This window comes from Ochotona princeps, chromosome 6, assembly GCF_030435755.1.
Source record: "Ochotona princeps isolate mOchPri1 chromosome 6, mOchPri1.hap1, whole genome shotgun sequence".
Taxonomy (NCBI): domain Eukaryota; kingdom Metazoa; phylum Chordata; class Mammalia; order Lagomorpha; family Ochotonidae; genus Ochotona; species Ochotona princeps.
Window position 1 is genome coordinate 7,917,927 of NC_080837.1, and position 21,575 is coordinate 7,939,501.

The window sequence follows — 21,575 nt, forward strand, 5'->3', positions numbered from 1 at the left end:
TTCAAACTCAATAAATAACCCTCCTCTTTTACCCCGGAGTTTGGAACCAGCTGTGAGTCCCACACAGCAGTTTCTCAGGTAGACATCAGAAGTCCTTTCTTATTTCCCTTCATAATCCCAGCACCAAACAGAAGGCCAGGTATCAAAGTCAGTACTTCATGAATGAATGAATCATGGCATAACTAGAAACCATTACTGGACTTGAAAGAGCATGCTCCATGGTTTTCTGGGATGGTAGTTAGAGGAGCCCAGAGACATAAAGAGATGGGGGGAGTTAGAATAGGTTTCATGCTTAAGGTGATTTGGTGTGCATTAGTTCCTTTGATGTTTGTGGTAGTACAGTGCTGTAGGCAGTAATTCTTAGCCTCATGCCTTTATAAAGAGACCTGAGGCTGATTGAACTGGAACCCACCCTTCAGTGTGTTCTTCATATGGGCTCTCAGGACTCATCAGACAGCTTCCATGTGGCTCTTCCCCAACAGCCTCTTTGATCGTCTCAGATATTGGAACTGGGGTGGCCAAGCACAGTGTTTAGCAGGTTAAGTTGCCGCTTCTGGTGCCCACATCCCATCCTGGAGTACCAGTTGGAATCCTGGCTGATTTATTTCTGATCCAATTTTTTGGGAAGCAGCAGTTGATGGATCAAGAATTTGGGGCCCTGTCAGCCATGTGGGAGACTCAGATGGAGTTTCAGGCTCCTGGATTTGGTCTAACCCAGCTCCAGCCATTGCAGCTATATGGGGAAATGAACTAGTGGATAAGAGGTCTCTGTCTCTCCCTGTCTCACTGACACTCTGGCGATGAGCGTGTATGAAGGGTTCAGGCCTGGGGCTGTGCAGTCAGCATGGTTCCACTGCTCACTGGCTGTGTGACTAGGGGGCAGGCTCAGTTTCCTCACCTGTAAGGTGAGGCAATGACATACCTGCATCACTGTACTTGATGGGATGGAGCATGGAAGCTTGGTCACATGGCACACCTGTGTTCTCACTCAATGTTCACTATGTCATCCTTGACACCTGCCCTCCTAACTAGTCCATCACCAAGATGTGTCCATTATGTGCCCTGAACATCAAATCAAGAGAGAAAAAGAGAAATTTCCTGTCCGCTGGTTCACTCCCTAAAAGGCCGTAATGACTGGGGCTAGGCCAGGTCCAAGTTAGGTGCTTTATCCAATGTCCTATGTGAGTGGCAGAGGCTCAGGTACTCCGGCTGTCTTCCAGTACTTAACCAGATATATTATCAAAGAACTGGACTGGACGCAGAACAACCAAGATACAAATCAGCATCTATATAGGATGCCTACATTGCAGGCTATGGCTTCAACCACTACAGTGCAATGCTGGCTCCAGCAAATACATCTTTTTTTAAAAAACAAATAAAAAATGCAGTGAAAGAATTTCAATAGATTATCCTAACTGAATCTTCCATAACACCTCTGTGCTCTCTAAGGACTCCCAACCAGATTCCTTGTAGGAATCCTCCCCATTTCATGCCTGAATCTCCATTCTACCTTGCACACACTTCATGTAGAAGTGCCCCAAAGCCAAGCAGCCTAGAGCTTTGGCACTTGGCTGAGACAGCCACAGCCTTCCTCCTCCACCATTCTGTTTTAGGCCCAAGCTTCATGGCGTTCTGGGAGTATACTGACTCAGCAGACGAGCCCCTGTGGCACATGCCCATTCTGCTCCCAAGGAGGGTGTGAGCTCCCTCCAACCAGCTTGTTTCCTCCAGACCCTGTGGGGATGCTGGTGAATCAGTCAGGCCATGCATGCTGGAAACATGCAGGAGTACCACCTGCTTTCACAGTGAAAACCCTTATAACATCTCCCACATCTGCACTTACCTTCCAGCCCTGTGTGAACCTGAGCAACCAGAAGCATATTATCCTGTTAGAAAAGCCTATATCCTACTAACTGGCTGTGATAACACCCAATCTGGGGCGAGAATTAGATCATTTGGTTGCCAGCATCATGGCTCAGTGGTTTAAGTAGGATGACTCCAACACCCCCCCCCCCCCAGGCTGTTTCTCATTCAGTCCAGCTCCTTGTTCACATATCTGGGAAGGCAATGAAGAATGGCCCATGTGGAAGAACAGGAGAGGGTTCCTGGCTTCAGCCTGACCCAGCTCTGGCTACTGCAAGCATTTGGGATGGCAGATCTCTGCTTGTCCATCTCTGCCTGTTTCTCTCTCTTCCTCCCCACTTCCATCACTCTGCCTTTCAACTAAATACCTCTTTCAAAAAAGAAAGACCAGGATAATTTCTAATTGGTAAAAAGGTGTTTCATTTTTTTTTCCCTCTAGAACGAAGATGGCCAGGCAGTAATACAGTATTTCCTAAGGGACATAAAAAGCGTATTCTGCAGGTGCACCAGCCTGGCGCCAACAGCACTGACCCAACAGGAGAACACCAATCTCAAGGTCTGAAACCTTTTGACTTTCATGGTATCTTCTGTGTGTGAGGCTGGTGTGAAGCAAGGATTCTGTGTAAACCATTATCCTGAGGCCCCAACTAAAAATGTATTTCACAGTTCTGCTTTGCAAATGATCCTGTGTGCAATTCAAGACAGAAATGAAAAATCAGAAGGGAAAAGGCTGGAGAACAGTTAAGCAGGGCCTGTGGACACAGCTGTTAGCGATCCACTGCGTGTCATGATTACAGGAAAATCCAGCACTTTCTCTGATCATGCGCAGGACTGTCATCAGGGTGTCCTCCCCCATCTCTTATCAAACATCAATAGGGGAAGAGGGAGCTACGGGCAATGGGGACTGAAATTTCTTAAAGTGATGATAACTGGAGTTGGCCAGATGTGAGTTTTCTAAAGCAACTCCCATTTTTTTTTTTTTTTTTTGCTTTCCAGAAGTTTCTATGGGGAAAAAAAAATGCAGTTTGAGGACTCATTAGTGGGAAAGTGGAGTCCAAGTGTATTTGTAACCATGTTGCTTTATCCCTTTGTCCCTCCTGTTAAGCTTCCTTTCACTTCCCTGCCTGACTGAGCACTGGCTCTGTCCGATGAGGCAGGCTGCAGCTTGGACTATGTCCCAACTGGCTTGTTCTAGCCCCTCTCGCAAGTTGTGGGACAAGAACCCTGCTTGGCTGCCATTCCCTCCAGTTGCTGCAGTTAGTTGGTTGAGGCGGAGGTAAAATTGGAAGGGCCCCTTTGCACTGCGCCAGCCCGGCGAGTATCCTGAAAAACGAATTGAATGGTTTTCAGCCAGAGCATGTCACCTCCAGCTCCTTTCGGGCAGTTGTTAACATTTCATTTCTTTTTCCACAGAGCCTTTTTGGGAGCCTGGTAACTGGTCACCTTGTTCTGCCACCTGTGGCCACTTGGGCTTCCGCATTCAGAGACTTCGGTGTGTGCTGGCCAGTGGGCAGGAAGTAAGCGAGGCCCGTTGTGGTCATCTCCAGAAGCCACGGGCCGGGTTCCAGCCATGTAACATCCGGGACTGCCCAGCGAGGTACGTGAGATTGTTCCTCCTGCCCTGTGAGGACCATGTTTTTGATTGTTTTCAAAGGGGCAGGGGTCTGGACCGCATACCTCCAACCAACTAGGCTCAGCCAGCACTGCATTCTGCTAAGCTTTTGCTAGGTCTTCCTCCCTGCCTATGAGGCAGGGGCTGCTGTTGGACCAGTTTGTGATGAGAAGACTGCCACAGTCACGTGATCACAAGGGTCACCGTTTCGATGGAGAGGATCTGACTTCAGAGCCTTTGCTTCTCACTGCAAGCCAAGTCTGCTGCCTCCTGCGCTCACAGGGTGTCCTCCCCTGAAGCTCACGGGCAGGTGGATTTCAGCAGTTTACCTAGTGGGGTGATGTGGTAGGCCAGGGTCACCTGCCCTGGAGGTGAAACCATGAGTAACCATTTTACTTAATAACTGAAAACAAGTCCAACCTCTAACTTATGATCTCTACCAACTTGGACCCATTTCCAGAATTCCAGAGCTCAGGAAAGCAAACGCATGGATTCCTTTCTGCCTCTCACTTTTGTCCACTCTGGTCAGTTTGTTCTGTTCCTGCTGGAGTCCAGGCCATGGGGTCTATCTCCTGCCACCCATCTCCCTGCCTAGAGCACTTGGTCCTCTCCCCAACAGTATGCAGTATCAAAATGAACTCGCCATTAAGCTCCTCTGCTTAAAATCCTCTGATGATTTCCATTGTTCTTCCAACAAAGGCCCACGCCTGCTCACACTGGGGCTGGTTCTTTTTTTTTTAATTTCCTATTGTTCTTCCTCTCTGTTACCATTCTCTGTATTGCTGTCCCGATAGACTTTAAATTGCAAGAGAGCAAATCCATGGCTATTTTTGTTTTTGCTCAGCAACTGATTTTCAAAACATTTAGCGCCATGTCTGCCCGTGTCTCTGGAAGCATTCGTGAAACGAAGTAAGGAATGGATAGTAGAGGCTCTGGCAGAGAAACCATCAAGTGATACCAAAACCCACATTAAAAGGTATTTAGTCTGAATAAACCTCCAAGGCAGATGCTGTGATCAGCCCCATTGTACAGACGAGAAAATAGAAGGTTCCTTAACGGACAGCTTAATGCCCTTGTGTAAACACCCACAGTAGGTCCAAAAGCCTGTGCTTGGAGGGAGAATAGCAGGAGAGCCAGGGTCGCACAGGAAACCCAAGAGTTGCCAAAGGGCGTGTTCTGGAAAGGGCTGTTAGTACCACAGTCACCCAGATGGACAGACACCTTGTCATTCTTATCCGGCAGAGCTCCTGCTGACAGTCACCCCTTGGAAAGTAACACTTAGGAGGGAAGCTGACCTGAGAGGCCTGCTTCCTGTCAGTTCTTGATTTTCACCAGGAGAGCATCTGCCTTGGGAAACCCATCCACACCTTTGTGGGTTCACTGTCCTCGAAGCCTCTGCCCATCCCTAGAACAAACAGAGCCAGGCGCGTCCAGTCCTAAAAGAGACCTCGGGAACACGTAACTCAGGAGCCTCCTGCCTCAACAGTGCTTAGAAATTCTGTGCCGTGGCCGCCACTGGGAGCCTAGGGAAGCTTGTGGCTGCCGTCTCAGGACAAGGTTTCTGCATTATTTAAAGTAAAATGCACTTCCTTACAAATAAATCGGTTCTGTTGAAAGGTAGTTACTGAAATACCTTAAAATGTGCAATATAGTAAACTATTTACTTCCTTAATAATGCCTAATTGTATTTTCATTTTGAAAGATTTAATATTCTATGCCTAGTATATTAATATAATGATATATTCGTGCATATGAATGTTATATAATAGAATAATGTTCTTTAATACAGCATAGATGTGAATAAATATTCAATATAAGTAACACCTGCCACCATTGTCCTGTGATGCAGAAATAGCTATGATCTCTAGCGACAACAAAATCACAGGTATTAACGAATATTGCTGTGGTATGCAGCCTATGTTTTTATAATGTAAAGAAACACCGGATTTCAGATACAGCTCAATGACACCTACCTAAGTCATTTTCCCTTTCAAGTACATGGTCCTATTAAATAACCACGAGCCTCGGGTTAGAAAGCCCTTCCCCACAGGATCCCAGGAGCAGCCTAACCAGCTGCAGTGAAAGAAGGACTGACTGCATGCTCAGTTCCCCATCGTTACTGAATCACAGAGTTGAAGGCCAGATGACTCAGTCTTCAACCTCACCTCTATCGGTTACATAATCACAACTGAGTTCTTCACCGCCATGGCATCTGTTTTCTTCCCCACAGCAGGGTCAGTGACATGAGAAGTGTGCAAGATCACATGGCAGGTAGATGTTCTAATGACTTTTTCCCTTGGGTTTCACAGTTCCCACCCAGTGTTGCACTGGGTCTGCCCCCTAGGCCATACAACTGACAGCTCTTGGTAAACCTGAAGCAACTCTCTCTTGTCACTCCCACATGGGTTGTCTCCATTGGGTGCCTCTGTTGCAGCCCCAAATGAAAGAAAATTGAGTCAGGATAGGAGTGACCTGTGCTGCTGCCCATTGCCGTGGGCACCTGTGGGAGCAGCCCTCATACAACCTTGGAACAGGACCAGCTTTGCCTCCGACGAGCGCATCTGCAAAGTTTGGCCTACCAGTCCTTACTAAGCTCCTGTAGTTTTTGCTCCTAGGTGGTTCACAAGTGCGTGGTCACAGTGCTCTGTGTCTTGTGGTGAGGGATTCCAGAGTCGACAAGTGATGTGCAAGCGGACAAGAGCCAATGGAACCGCACAGGTGATGTCTCTGAGGGCGTGCAACTCTAAAGACCAACCTCTGGGAAGGAAGCCATGTTCCAGCCACCCATGTGGTCAGTGGGTGGTTGAGCCAGGGAGCCAGGTAAGGCTATCAAATCTGCCAGTGATAAGCATCCCTCCACTGCCAATAAATTTTATATATATATATATATATATATATACATACACCCATTTCTAACTTGGAAGAAGACATCTGATTGAGCTTTAAAATGAATCTGACCTCCGGATTTGCACTTGGAAATTATAGCACCTCTGTCTTCTGGGACCAAAACCCACCAAGCTTGCATCCTTTGAGTATAGTGGGCCAACAACAGCTGTGAGATATGCCGGGGGAGGGCAGGAGGAATAGGAGCAGCCCTCAAGTAATGGGGTGTGTAGGGGAAGGAACACACTGGGAATGTTGGCACGGATGTCTCAGAACCCGTGTCCCACAAGCATCTGTGATAAGAGTATAATAAAACTACTTAGGAAAATTATATTAATAGGTAGGAGCCCGCCCCCAAGGAAAAAAACAAATTATAGAAACACATATAGCAAAAGCTAGACAAACGAAAGGCCAATTATATTCTTTTAGGGAATTCTCTGGACCGTGGACATGTTGACTAAATCCGTACTAAATCCTTAACTAAATTCACGTTACACTTCCAAATTAAAATCACAGTAAAACTTTTTTTGTAGAAATAAAGATAATCCTTAAGTTCATATGGGAGAATCAATAAGGAGAGCTGAGTTTTAGAAAAAGAAATCATTGGAGATGTAGAAACACTTGTCCTATGTAAACCATGGTGGAAAGGAGGGAGGGTAAAATAGCGTCCATGATTGGTGTAGGAATGGACGTGGATTGTGCAGTAATCCACAACACAGAAACAGACCCATGTTACGTGGACTTTCTGGCAGTTGCTCATAGGAGAAAGAATGGTTTTTGGAAAATAAACCAAAACCAGGACAAGACACTAACTCATATCCAGCAGCATGGTATCATTCAAAAAAGAGTAGCAGGTGTAGGTGAGGATGTAAAGAAATCGGAACGTTTCTGTCCTGCTAGTGGGATGTCAGATGGCACAGGGTCTGGGGAAAACAGCCTGGTAACCCCTCACCGGGTCAATGTGGAGCTCTGACGTGACCCAGCAGTTCCATGGCCGAGGAATGGAATCTATACAAAAATATGTCTGTGAACTGTTCGTAGCAGAATTCTGTTTAATAACCCCCCCAAAAGCAGGAACAGCCTGAATAATGACAATCCATAATAACCAAAAAGAGGAAGCAGTGGGATTAGGAAGCAGGACACTGTTCAGTCTTTAAAAGGAAGGGCTACAGATACATGCTCCAACATGGAGACGTTAGTAAGACCACATCCTGCATCCTTGAGTGCAAGTGTCCAGACCAGGTCGATCTGTGGAGCCTAGAATTAGAACGTGGTTTTCTGGGGCTCAGAGGACAGGTGATGGGAGGAACTGGGGATGAATTCCACAGGATACAGGGGCTTCTTTGGTAAGTAGTGATGATGATCTCAAGTAGAGGGTGATAAAAGTTATATAACTCTAAAAACCCATGAGTCTGTATAGGGTAAGTGGTGAATGACACCGTATGTAAATAATGTCCGCAACGTTCATCCAAAGCTACAAAGGTAGCAGTAGCGGAATTAGCCAGGAAAAGAAAAAAGAAGTGAAATCTGAACGCAAACTCTGAACAATCAGCAAAATAAGTTCTGACTTGGCTGAAAAGCTAAATGTGAAAGTAATTCAACACAAATGGAATTACCAAGATGGGAACAATCTTCTCAAACATAAAACAAAGCATCAGGAAAAATTAATAAGCATTAATGTTACATAAAAATTTAAGAACTGCACATCAGAAAATACTTATTTTTTTTCCCTGTGAGGGAGCCAACTGTAGCATAGAAGCCTTCATTTTTGCTCAGAGCTGAGAAATCCGAACTGGACAGCTATTCAGACTTTGTTTTGTAAAGATTTATCTAATTGTAAGACAGAAAGAAAGAGATCTTTCACCTACTGGTTCACTCCCCAAATGGCTGCAACAGCCAGAGCTGGGCCAGGCTGAAGCCAGAATCCAGGAGCTTCATCTGGGTCTCCCATAGGGTCCCAAGTACTTGGGCTATCCTCGACTGCTTTCCCAGAATCGTTAACAGGAAGCTGGATGGGAAGTAGAACAGCTGGGACTTGAACCAGCACCCATATGGGTTCTAGGCAACAACATAACCCTCTGTGTCACAGCGCCAGCCCTGACTTAGGATCTTAAGGATAGTCCCTTCCACACTTCAGCCCAGTCATTTCGAGACCAGCTCACCCCAGCGGTGGTCTGATCTCCAGAGGGGGATTGCAGTGGGCAGCAAGGATGCCTGAGTATTTTCCTGCCTCTGAAAGAGGAGTGTCTGGTGGGCAGAGCCGTGCTCTGGTTCCTGCTAATACCCCTGGGACACACGATCCTCTTGTGAGGGGTCTTTGACTCTTTCCCTTTGGCACACCATCTGGGTCTACACCGCCTGCCTGAGCTCATGGGATTCATGCTGCATTGTGCTTTCCTTTCAGTGTCCTGGCCGTTGCCTGGGCCGTGCCATACAGACGCCCCCCGCCTGTCAGCACCACAATGGCTCTCACTCCAGCTGTGATGACATTCAGAGGTACTGGCTTTGTGGCCCTGGGAGACTGTGCAGTCTCTCTTGCCTCATTTGGTGGTCAACACTGCCCAAAAGCGGAATTAGTGCTGGTTTCTACCGCTGTCCCGTATTGATCAAGCATTCCTATCATTCTGTGATTTCTTTAGTGCCACCTCAATAGTATTAAATATTAATAGTATCAAATAGTATCAATAGTATCAAAATATTAATAGGGGCATGCCATCCTCGACTATAGTAAAATGTTAATTACTACGAGGACACCTCAGTGCATTTTAAAAAATGGAATTAAAACATAAGGTTATTTCAGTCTGGAAATTTTTTGAAACCCGTGCAGAGAAAGAGAATTCCACAAGTTCATGGAAGTGGTTATTCTGAGGAAACTGCAAGGGTTTCAAAATGTTTGCACCAAAACAAACTTATCTCTTAATTCCATGTTTTCACAAACCTCCTACAGCATCCTTACATGTAATGGCGGAAACAGAAAATGCCCTATAGTGGGGGAAATGTAGCATTGAAAGTGGACAGATTGTCTTTGTGACAAAGTTGGTGACACCAAGGCCATATTTCACTTAGATTCGCAGCTTCAATCCTCCTAATGTTTCCCATAAACTACTCAATGCCACTGTTTGGAAATTGTTTTGATTAAGAGATTGGCACGGAAGTGTAACAGCGAATGTATACCTTCTGAAGAGGCATAAACAAGGCAGTAGCTTGCTTTTCTGCAGAATAAAAACACTGGGCTGAAAGACAGGCTGAGGGTAAGAGAGCTGTCTCTCTGACACCTGCCACTTGGCGGCTCTGTCATCCAAGGAGCAGAACGCAGCAGGACAGCCTGGGAGGGGCACCAGTCAGGGGCTCTGGAGTTCCAGGACTTTCGTAGTGTGTGACGCTGGGGCTCCCCAACTCTCTGAATTTGCAGATTAAAGGGGGGTCTTCAGTCCTGGGTTGGAAATCCTGAACATTCATGCCTGAAACAGCCCAGGTCACAGGAAACACACAGTGTCTGGCTATTGCTTCCTCAGTAAGGTGAATTCTACCTGGTCACTGCATACCAGGTCCTGCGGGAGAACTTTGGCCACTGGCTCAGTTACCGTTCAGAGAACTTGCATAAGGTTTGGCAGGGGACACTGGGTTCTAAGGAACATGAGCACTGCCTGCCTCCCTTGGATGGAAAGTGTTTGAAACAGCCAGCCTTGTTCTTCTTCTTTTTCTTTTTTAAGATTTGTTTGTTTATTGGAAAGGCAGATTTACAGAGAGAAAGACAGACGGAAAGAAAGCTCTGCCATTTGCTGATTCACTCCCCAAGGGTCCACAACAGCTGGAGCTGAGCCATTCCAAAGCCAGGAGCCAGGATGGGAAATGGATATGAACCGGTGTCTATATGAGATCCTGGTGCTTGCAAGACGAGGACTTTATCCACTAGGCTACCATGCTGGGCCCCTAGCCTTGTTCTTAACAGATGACCCTCTCTTGCTGAGGGTGGAGACCACACACAGGTTGATCGGCACCTGCCCAGGGGTTTTACTTTGCAGTCACCAAGATTTTTTTGTTAAGATTTATTTCTTTTGGGCTCGGTGGCGTGGCCTAGCAGCTAAAGTCCTCGCCTTGAACGCCCCAGGATCCCATATGGGCGCAGGTTCTAATCCCGGCAGCTCCACTTCCCATCCAGCTCCCTGCTTGTGGCCTGGGAAAGCAGTCGAGGACGGCCCAATGCATTTGGACCCTGCACCCGTGTGGGAGACCTGGAAGAAGTTCCTGGTTCCCGGCTTCAGATCGGCGCGCACCAGCCCGTTGCAGCTCACTTGGGGAGTGAATCATCGGATGGAAGATCTTCCTCTCTGTCTCTCCTCCTCTCTGTATATCTGACTTTGTAATAAAATAAATAAATCTTTTTAAGAAAAATTTTATTTCTTTTTATTGTAAAGGCAGATCAGATTTACAGAAAGAAGGAAAGACAGAGTTTCCATCTGCTGGTTCACTCCCCAGATGGCCGCAATGGCCAGAACTGAGCTTATCTGAAGCCAGGAGGCTGGAGGTTCTTTTGCGTCTCCCATGTAGGTGTAGGGTCCCAAAGCTTTGGGCCATCTTTGACTGCTTTCCCAGGCCACAAACGGAGCTGGATGGGAAGTGGAGCAGCTGGGACATAAACTGGTGTCCAAATGGGATCCCAGCATCATTGAGCCATTGTGCCAGGCATAGTCACCAAAATTTCTTTTCACACAAGTACCTACATGGATCGAGCACTTTAACCATGCAAGCTGCCTCCTTTTTATCAACATCATGTACAAGGAGGCTTTAAAATGTTCAGAGTGCTGCATGGATTCCATCTTTTTGGCCTAAAATAAACTCACCTTTTATTTACATTTTCCATGAGCTTTTCCAAGTGTCCTTGTAGTTTTGCAATCTTTTGAACTTTTTCTCAGTATGATAGATAAAAAATTCTATTCCATTACAATTTGTATTTTTGGATTGCCTCTCATGTTTTCTTTTTTGTTTTGGGGGAGGGGTTTGTGTTTTGTTGTTCTGGTTGCTTTATTTGGTTGTTGCTTTTGTTTGGTTGGGTTTTTTTTCTCATTGTTTTGTTGGGTTTTTTTTTCTTGAACTTGTTGACTTCTGTCCATTTCTACCACCGTTGACCTTGACCAAGCCCCCATTGTCTTCCACCAGGTTCACTGGCAGAGCCATCTAACCAACCTCCCTCCATCCACCCATGTCCTTCCCAGCCCAGGCTCCACATTTAGCAAGTACAAAGTGGATAAAGCTGCCACATCCATGTGTTCCCCTAAGAGTGAAGTCAGGGGCTTTCCTCTTAGCAAGAAAATTAAATCCTAAATGCAGCTTCTGGAAGAGCACATACCAAGGCCTACTTACCTTCCCTGCTTCATCCAAGACCTTGCTGCTTCCGGCCTGGTGCTGCAGCCACACTCTGCTACCACTCCTGGGATGTGCCTCACCCTGGCTCACCCAAGACCACCAAGACAAGCAGCAGGAGGATGTAGAGATGATGACAGGCGTGGAAGGACCCAGCAAGAGGTTCAGGAACCTGATTACATGGGACTTTTGACAACGAGATGGGGAAGGCATCTGAAAGGGTCAACCTAATGTTTAAATAATGGAGAATTCCTGGAGCTGAGGAGTGTAGGCATTGAGGGCCAAATATTCCGCATCTCCTATTTCTGTTCCCTCCAGGACTGTTTCATTTTTTTTTTTTGTACCAGGGCTTTGCTTTTCCATTATTATTTTTCCTCAGGTATTAGAGTGACAGAAGGTGAGAAAGAGAGAGAGATTCCATGTACTGGTTCATTCTTGAAATGGCTGCAAGGGCAGGGCCCAGGCCAGGCCAAAGCTGGGCACCAGGACCTGCATCCGGGTCTCCAGAGTGTGCTTGGGCCACCATCCAGTGCTTTTCCAGGCGCATTAGCAGGAAGCTGATTAAGAAGCAGAGCAGCTGGGACTCAAACCCATGCTCACCGGCAGCAGCTTAGCCCTCTGTGCTGGTCCCCACTTCAGGTCTCTTTGGCAGTTTTTAGTCCTCTTGCCTCACAAATCTCTTGTGCTGAGTTAGTGTGCTGTGGCCTTGCCCAAGGCAGGTCAGGCTCTAGGCCATTCTGTTGGCGTGAGTGCCAAGGGAGCAGGAGGCAGGCCGGAGGACAGGGCTCCAGGAAGTCGCAGTGTTTCTGTTATTGTTTGGTTTTTTTAATTGGGAAGGCAGCTTTACAGAAAGAAGGAGAGACAAAGATTTTTCATCCGCTGCTTCACTCCTGAGTGAAGGCCTGAGGACGCGACTTCCCAAAGGGATGGTTCCTACCTACAGCTCTGAGCCAGAGCCACCTGAGAAATGCCTATGAAACAGACTCCTGGGGGTCCAGTGTGAAGGTTCAGGGCTCTCCCCTTCCAAGCGCCAGGATCCCATATGGACACCAGTTTGTGTCCTGGCTGCTCCACTTCCCATCCAGCTCCCTGCTTGTGGACTAGGAAAGTAGCAGAGGATGGCCTTGGGACCCTGCACCCACATGGGAGACCTGGGAGAAGCTCCAGGCTCCCAGCTCAGATGGGCTCAGATCTAACCATTGCACACCACTTGGTGAGTGAACCAGCAGAAGGAAGATCTTTCTATCTGCTTTTCCTCTTAATTAAAAAAAAAAAATAGACTCTTGGGCCTCACCATAATAAACCAGAAAGTTGGGGAGACAGTCCTGGAAATCGTTTCCTTTTTTTTTTAACCTTCTTTTATATTTTATTTTTATTTTTTATCTTAAAGGCAGAGAGTGACAGAGAGTGAGAGAGACAAATTCAGAAGGGACCCTTCCATCCGCTGGTCACTTTATAGATGGATGGGACAGCGGAACTGGGCCCGACCAAAGCCAGGAGCTAGGAGCTCCATTCTAGTGTCCCACACAGGCAGCAGGAGCCCAGCCATTCGGGCTGTCATCTGCTGCTTTCCCAGGCATGTTAGCTTAGTGCAACAGATGGTGGTGGCAGCGGGGAGAGGGGTGCCCGGTGTTCAGCGCAGTAGTTTGCATGCCAGCTGGGATGCCTGCATTCTGTGTCACCAGTGTGTGGATTCGTGTCCTGCCTCTGTCCCCGATCCCAGCTTCCTGCTCATGCGTGTCCTGGGAGATAGCAGATGACGGGTCAGTAGCTAGTGCCCTCCCACATTCGTGGGAGACCTGGATCAAATTCCGATTCTGGGACATTTGGGGAGTAAACCAGTGGATGGAGCTCTGTCTCCGTCTCTCTCTCTCTCAAATAACTTACAAAAAAAAACCACACACACACTAAACTAAACATGCTCTGCAGTTGTACCCGAAGGAGCTGTACCCACATGGCTCAGGCGTTCCTGGTGTGACTCATCTTGTCCTGGGCACCGGAGGATGCTCTTTGCTAAGGAGCCTTGCATTTTTGTTTCTGTTTCTTTAGCTTATGTCTTCCGTGGTCAGGCTCTGCTGCAGCCCTGGTAGCCCCTGTGGCAGCCCATCCCCCGTGCCTCCTTTTCCCGTGTGGTTGGGAGTACCGCAGTTCCTCCTGACTTTCCCACTGGGCCTGGCTTTGGTAATCGGGGTCCTTTGGGCTGAAAACCCTAAGAGTTGATTTGGAACAATGTGCACGGAGGAGATGAGGGAGTTGTGAAGCAGGCAAGGACACTGGACATGCGCACGTGACGATCAGGGCTTCTTGTTAGACGTGTTACTTCTCTGCACGTTCTGTGAATATGCATTCAACCTGCTTCAGTGGAAAGGGTGATGTCTGGACAGAGGGACAGCTGGGAGTGTTCACTGCTGCTGACTGGGGGCGTTTCCCCCCTGGGGGAGGCAGAAGCAGGTAACAGGCTGCCCTTCCCCCTCCACACCTTAGCAATAGTTCGAGTGGGACAGTAGTAAACCCTTTGGTGGAGTCTCCCCCTACTGGCTAACACAAGTATTGCCTCTAAATACATGTAAGCGCATCTCTCTTGGAGAAGTTCAGGCTACCCCAAGGCTCTCCATTTTACTATATTCCCACTGGAACCACCCTACCTGCCTTACAGACATGCGTGCTCTGATAAAGAAAAATTAATATGAACAAATGTGGGAGACCAAGACATGGAAAGTCATTGGATGTCTGGTTTTTTTTTTAATTAATAATATTTTATTTCAAATCTCTTGACCCACGTGGCAGAATATGGACACCACTGCTCCAGGATTCAAGTTTACACGTTTTGGCCCAGCAGCCTCCGAGTCCTTGAACCAGCGCAGGTCCGGGGAGAGAGAGCCTCAGATGGGACAGACACGTCTTCCAGGAGTGTCCTCCTAGGAACCAAGCAGAGGGCATACAGTACATCCACTCAGGCACTCTGTCTTCAGGGCAAAACTTCTTTGTCCAACAAAGGAGTCCAGCAAAGGAGACCAAGATGGCATTCTGTGTCAGAGAGGGATTCCTCTTCCCGAGTGGCCCTGGGTAGTTGGTGTTGGCTGCAGGTCTCAGGGTGGCTTCAGTATAAATGTAGGGGCCCCTCACTCAGCTGACCCAAGCATTCACATATAGGGTCATGTTCACACTCGGGGTGTGCTTCCAGTGCTGATAAAGAGGAAGTTTAAAACTGATAGCGTACTCAGCCCAACAGGATAACACATTTTAAAAAGGTCTATTTAGGGTAGAGAGGGCACACGCATCCACTGTTTTATTCACAGCTGAGACTGTGCCAGGCTCAAGCCAGGAGCCAGGAACGCAATCCAGGTCTCCCACATGGGAGGCAGAAAGGCAACCACTAGATCCATTCCTTCCTCCCCAGGCAGTGAGGATCATCCCTGATGGTGTAACAGAGGCTGAACAATATACGGCACTTGCATGGGAGACCCGGAAGAGGCTCCTGGTTCCTGGCTTTGGATCGGCTCAGTTCTGGCCGTTGAGGCTATTTGGGGAGTGAACCAGTGGATGGAAGATCTTTCCTCTCTGTCTCTCCTTCTCTCTGCAGATCTGACTTTCCAATAAAATTAAATCTTTGGGAACAAAGATTTAGTAGATAGATAGATGATAGATAGATAAAATAGATCTTCCCCTCCCTCCCTCCTTCATCTCTTGGATGACTTCCGGAATCTTCCTAATAGATTTGGTTGGAGACTGGGGCCTGTTCTCTTGTCTGATTGACTCCGTCTGCTTTGCTTAGCCAACCACGGACGCGCTGAATCGTGGCACTCTAGGTCAAACACTCCCAACAGGGAGTGGCGGGCTCCCTATGTTACACTTTTTTTTTCTGTTTCATTTCAGACTCACCCTCAGGAAGAACTGCTCAGCCGGGAACTGCGACGTGTGTTGGCGCCCCGGCCCTTGGAGGGCCTGCACGGTGGCCTGCGGCCGGGGCATCCAGTCTCGGCGAGTGGATTGCATCCATACGAGGAGCTGCAAGCCAGTGGCCGAGAGGCTTTGCCTGCAGAAGCGGAAGCCGACTTCCTGGCGACACTGCCTGGGGCCTTCCTGTGACGGTGGGTATCGCTCTTCCGTGTCTCTGCAACCCCTGGAGAGCTTACCCAGAGGGACCCTTCAGGCTGCCTGCTGCGTTGACACTGCAAGGAGTGTGCACGGCAGCGTGAGGGTTAGCACCCTTGGGTGGGCGCATCTTCCACTGAACGTGCAGCTGGATTAGCAGGATGCTTTCCGATGAGCAGGGTGGGACCTCCTGCGCACACTTGCTTTCTGCCTGGCTGTCTGCTGTGACAGTGGGCCTGTGCATGGACTTGGGTAGGGCTGCAGCTGTCCTGAAATCAGATCTAAGGAGAAGGTCAGAGCTTTTCCTAACTTTTCCCAGGGGCCTGTAAAACCCTACAAAAGCTAAACACAGCGCCCTGGAGTACTAAGCTAAGCAGCATGAACCAGAGGGAGCCCTGAGCACTCGCCCCACCTCTGGCCCCAGAGAGCTGAAAGCGATGACATGGCCCAGCTGAGAAGTGAACCCCCATGTCCTTGCAACTCTGGTGCAAAAGCCAGGAGCCCTAACCTGGTCCTGGGCTCCTTCTTGCTGCTTGACCTCCATGCATGGCTTTTCCTATAAACCGAATGTCATTTGTTTGTTTTCTTCCATTAGATCTCTAATGAGTCACGGGCTGTGGATTCATGTTGTTTTCTTTGCAGGAGCCTGTGTGGACACAACTCACTACTGTATGTTTGTGAAGCAACTTAACTTGTGTCCCCTAGACCTCTACAAACGGAGGTGCTGCCAGGCCTGTCAAGAGGGATAAGCCTTCAGGACGGTCACGATGCTGCTGTGAAAAGAGAACTCTTAAGGTTCTTTCCCCTCCCCATGTCGCTGGTGCGGAAAAAAATATGTGTATGTCCTGAAAGACTGTAGCTTCCATGATCAAAGAGAGATTGGTGTGAAGACACCACTGTTAGCCTTGTGTGAAGTGACATTGTTGGTTAACTCAAAAAATTTTTAAATGGTGTATTCCAGGGTTAAAAAAAATATACCGTAGCAAACACACCACTGCACATGGGACTTTGTCACGTCTGTCTAATCAGAAAACCACCGAGGTCCCGGGCGCACCCTCCAACTGCTGTTTCTTTTCTGCGATTCCTCGACTCGCATAGAGCAGACCGTCCAGGAGGACGTGGGAAGCCTTTCTCTTCTCTCACTCTGCAGGGTTTCAGCAGGTGCACAAGGCATCACCCGCTGAGAAGCGCTGATCAGCAGATCCTGAGGCGTCAGCGCTTAGTGGTGTTTTCATAGAAGCTTCAGTTTCATCTGTGGAAAAGACGCAGTGTCTCGGGACAGGCTGTTCACGCCAACCGATGCGAAGAGTTCTGGTGGAAGGCATCTTGACCTTGCTTGGCCTTGTCCACCTTGACCTTGGAGGTCTCCTAGAAGGGAACAGACAGTGGATACTGTTGCCATTGGCCGTGACCAAACAAGACATCCTGGAAGTCAGCCAGGGGAACCTCACCTTGTCTACTGATGTTCACCCCAAGTGTTTTCACACCTACGTGTTAAGGGCCATGAAGAAGACTTTTTTTACACACTATTCTTTTGTACACAGCCAGAACAGCAAAGCCCTATTATACCTGATGTATGCATCAGATCATATTCCTGAAGAATTTATTTCTGAAAATGTGTAGGAAAGTAATCTAAAGTAAGAAACATGACAGGTAAAAGGAAACACTGATGGTAAATAACTGTTCTAATTTGGGCTGATGTCTTTAGTGAACCCAAAAGGGAGTTAGGGCTAGGCAGGAAGTTTCCCTTAGGGTTAGGGTCTAGAGTTAGGATTTAAGGACAAGGGTTAAGGTTAGTTTTAATTTTAGGATTAGAGCTAGGATTGGGTTAGGTGAGAAAAATGCAGTTGGTATGTTGGAGTTACAGTGGAGTTGGCTTGAGGGTTAGGCAGGGCCAGGTCAGGTCATCGTAGGGTTGGGTATAGATAGAGGTCAAGGTTGATTTCATGACCATGGCAGGGTGCAGGGGCTAGGTCAGAGTAAATGCAACTGCTGAAGTGGCATTCCAGCCACCGTTGAATTGGAAGTCCTAATGCAGATATGGCCATTGGATCCTTCCCTGTTATAATGTCAATTACACTTGTAGATGGCACGCGACCCTCCCAACAACTTATGGGACGTCAGCATCCCAGCTGCCCATGCACCTGCTGCTGCCTGTAGTCTGTTGGCAACACAGTTACCTGAAGCAGACGTGCTGGACCTGGTCCCTGGTTAATAGTAAGCGAACGGGATGTCATGGCTTTGGATGTATCAGCAGACAGGCTTGCTGGACCTCTCCGCCGAGTTGTAAGCACCAGGTCTCTTCTATCCTGACTTCAGCCTCATGGACACTGGGGTGAGCACTACTGTATGGGGAGGGTGTGGTGATCGGGAAAGAAGAGCAGGCACCAGCCCATGAGTTGCTAGTCATCAATCACAAGCGATTGTTGGAGGTTATTAAATTAAGAGAAAGATCATTGTAAGATACTCTTTGTATATATTTATGATATGACTTAAAAGGTGCAATATTTTATTTTGTACAGTATGTAATAAAGACATGGGACATATATTTTTCTTATTAGCAGAATTTCGTCTTAAACTGCTTCACCTTCGTATTTAAAGTTAAAAACATTTTCCATTTGCTATTGTACCTTTGTTATCACTCCAATGACATTCCTGTGTACTGTATGTTACTACTGTGTCTTTACGTGAGAGGTGACGTTTCAGTTTCATGAACCTTAACTAATTCACAAATAAACGTACCTTGATGATTTTGTGGCACCTTTATGAGTGTGGGTGGCTTGTTTGTGTGACCTTGTCTGTAGCCTTGAGCGTGGTCACCCTGGCTGTCTCCTTGTTAGCCCTGATGAGCTTACTGCCCTGGACTATCCTTGAGAAGGTGGCTTTCCAGGCTCACAGCACATCACAGGGCTTCCCCCTCGTTCCCTCGACTCAGTCGCTGACATCTTGAAAATCATCTTTAGAAGAACGGCGTGGCCTAGCGGCTAAAGTCCTCGCCTTGAACGCCCCGGGATCCCATATGGGCGCCGGTTCTAATCCCGGCAGCCCCACTTCCCATCCAGCTCCCTGCTTGTGGCCTGGGAAAGCAGTCGAGGACGGCCCAATGCATTGGGACCCTGCACCCGCGTGGGAGACCCGGAAGAGGTTCCTGGTTCCCGGCTTCGGATCGGCGCAGCACCGGCCGTTGCAGTCATTTGGGGACTGAATCATCAGATGGAAGATCTTCCTCTCTGTCTCTCCTCCTCTCTGTATATCTGACTTTGTAATAAAATCTTAAAAAAAAATGTCTACAGCTTCAGAAGTGGAAAGAAGTAGCAGAGAGCCTAATGCAGGTCCGTGGAAGTTGCTGGCCAGAAGTACTAACCCATGTTTTTTTTTTATTATTGTTGTTTTAGTTACATATTCACCAAAAGATATGGGTGGAAGGTATAAAGATTTTTCCATATACCCTCCACACACACACACACACACACACCCTCCCCCATTATCACATTCACCATCAGAGTGAGGCATATGTTAGAACTTACAAACCTGTATTCACACATCATAATAACACAAAACGCAGAGTCTACAATACGATTCATTATACATTTGGTGAGTTTGGACAAAAAAATAAGCAATCGCATGTAACCACCATTGTGGTGCCATGAACAGTAGCTTCACTGCAGTACACATTCTCCTGGTGAGGCAAGTGCTACGCAGCAGCAGGTGAAGCCACAACTCCCTGTTGCAGCGCCGGTTCAAGTCTCTTTCCATCCTTCCTCACAACCACCCTCCCTTGGGCAGCACCTGCCACCGTGGACCCAGGCCATGCTCCATGGTGTCTCCCTTCCTGAACCTGAGGTCTCCCTGTCTTTGGCAGGCATGAATACCTGTGCATGTCTGTACTGACTCTCAGGACCTACACATCTATCATATGTGTGAGGAGGGACTCAACATCCGCTCTGAAGATTGTGAGACCCCCTACCATTTTAGACATGCAGTTTCGGTTTCTGGCTCTTTAGCTTCACACTTTGCGGCCTGTATCCCTGGACCCGCCTACCAACCTCCACAACCCTGGACTCCCAGTACCACCCCAGGCTAAAAAAACACACTCGCTTTCTTTCTCTGTCTCCCTCTGCTCTCCCAGCCTCAGTTCTCCCCACTCTCTGCTCTCTCGCTCTCTCTCTCTCTCTCTCTCTCTCTCTCTCCTCTCTCTGTTCTGTCTTCCCTCCCTTCCCATGGCCATCTTCCTCTGCCTTGTTTTCTCTCACTTCCCCGTGGCCACCTCTCCCACTGAAACAAAGATGTCCTGTGCGACTCATACCCGCTTCCCTATCCCCCTGAACCTCTTCTTTTTTTTTTTTTTTTCTTTTCTTTTTCTTTCTTTAACTGTAATTAACTATGTAAAGATTGTCAACAACACAATAAAATAGATTATAAAAAAAAAAAAAAAAAAAAAAAAGAAAGGTGGTTCCAAGTCCACAAAGGGGAGCACTCCTGCATGCAAGGGAGTGCCAACCACCTGTCCCAGGATGTGCAGGACACTGCTTGGGCTAAGGTGATGGGTGAGCGTTCATGAGACTACAGTCTTTTGCTAGGATGATGGAATGTCTTGGCGGCCCTATGGATGGGGGTGAGGGGACCATTGTTTCCCTGGAGCAGTATGGATTCCTATAGTGTTTCCTTTCTGAAGACAGCAACACAACACTGCAGCCTATGCTCTAGGATTGAGGGGAAGCAGTGGTGGGGTTCCTTCTGTAAAGTAAAGCTACCTGGGTAACTCCAGGTTGCTCCCTTCACAGGGCTCCAAGTGTGTGGTCTCTCCTGAGGCTAAGATGGAGAATGGGGTCTGTTGGAGCTCTCCCATGGCCCCTGGCTCCATATATGGGGGATCCCCCTGACCTTGGGCTGGGGTTCTGTTTGTTGGTGTGTTTCCTGCCCCCTCCCCACTATGCTGCCATCCCAGGGTTCTGCTGTGTCCTGCAGGGTTCCTGCAATTCCTTTGTTGAATGCTCCCCTTATAACAAACTTTCCTGTTATTTTGGTTATTTTCTGTGGAGGAGAAAACAAACAATGGCCTCCTCCACTTAGCCACCTGGAGGAGATCTGTTTCAGTGTGGGATTTTTTGTTTCTGTTTCATAATTTTTATCTCTGGAGTTTCTTTTTGTTTCTTTCTCTGCTTCAATAGTCCATCTGGTTTTTCTTGCTAACTATTTTATCCACTGAGGTGCTTAGCATCAAAATCCTAGGGGTGTCTGGTAATTCCAGCATCCCTATCATGTTCGTTTTCCTTTTAGTATGTTCTTCGTTTTTCCTCAACGGCAAGGCTTGATGCACCAGGCAACAGGGAGTGGCCCAAGTGAGCCTTCAGGAAGGCAGTGAGTAGCTATGACAGTCGCTCGCTTTTTGTCCCACGATAACTTATAATAATGTTTTCTAGGTAAAAAGTAAGAATATCAAAGCATAGGTCAGTTCAGATAGAACATTATTAACAAGCTGTCTTTGCCAAAATAGGGCACAGAAACGGTTTCATGAGAATTTGTTCCTTTTATTGATGTGACAATGTTGCATAGAAATTATAAACTTGTATGCAACATATTGTCCATTAATAAATGCAAATGTAAATGAGAACAAGCTCCTTCTAAACCATTAGAAATATTTAACCAAACATTACTCATTATTCTCATGAGATATGGATTTGGAGACAGATCATAAGACTTCAGCTTTTTGTTTTGTTTTGTTTCACTTTCTGCTAAAAACAAATGCAGTGTCGCT

At 47.5% G+C, this 21,575-nt stretch overlaps 1 protein-coding gene across 3 annotated transcripts in view; it reads left to right on the top strand.

Annotated features, from left to right (window-relative positions):
* Nucleotides 1–16,689, top strand: part of ADAMTSL3 (ADAMTS like 3) — a 318,481-nt gene extending 301,792 nt beyond the window's left edge. For 2 of the 3 annotated variants that reach the window (XM_058665539.1, XM_058665538.1), the window contains exons 25-30: nucleotides 2,303–2,419; nucleotides 3,277–3,460; nucleotides 6,091–6,295; nucleotides 8,763–8,854; nucleotides 15,599–15,813; nucleotides 16,460–16,689. In XM_058665539.1, coding sequence (XP_058521522.1) covers nucleotides 2,303–2,419; nucleotides 3,277–3,460; nucleotides 6,091–6,295; nucleotides 8,763–8,854; nucleotides 15,599–15,813; nucleotides 16,460–16,566 — 920 coding nt within the window. In that variant the 3' untranslated portion in view covers nucleotides 16,567–16,689. Of the gene's footprint in view, nucleotides 1–2,302; nucleotides 2,420–3,276; nucleotides 3,461–6,090; nucleotides 6,296–8,762; nucleotides 8,855–15,598; nucleotides 15,814–16,459 lie in introns of those variants that run through there. The other variant, XR_009245576.1, reaches the window with a different exon arrangement.
* The last annotated feature ends 4,886 nt before the right edge of the window (nucleotides 16,690–21,575 follow it).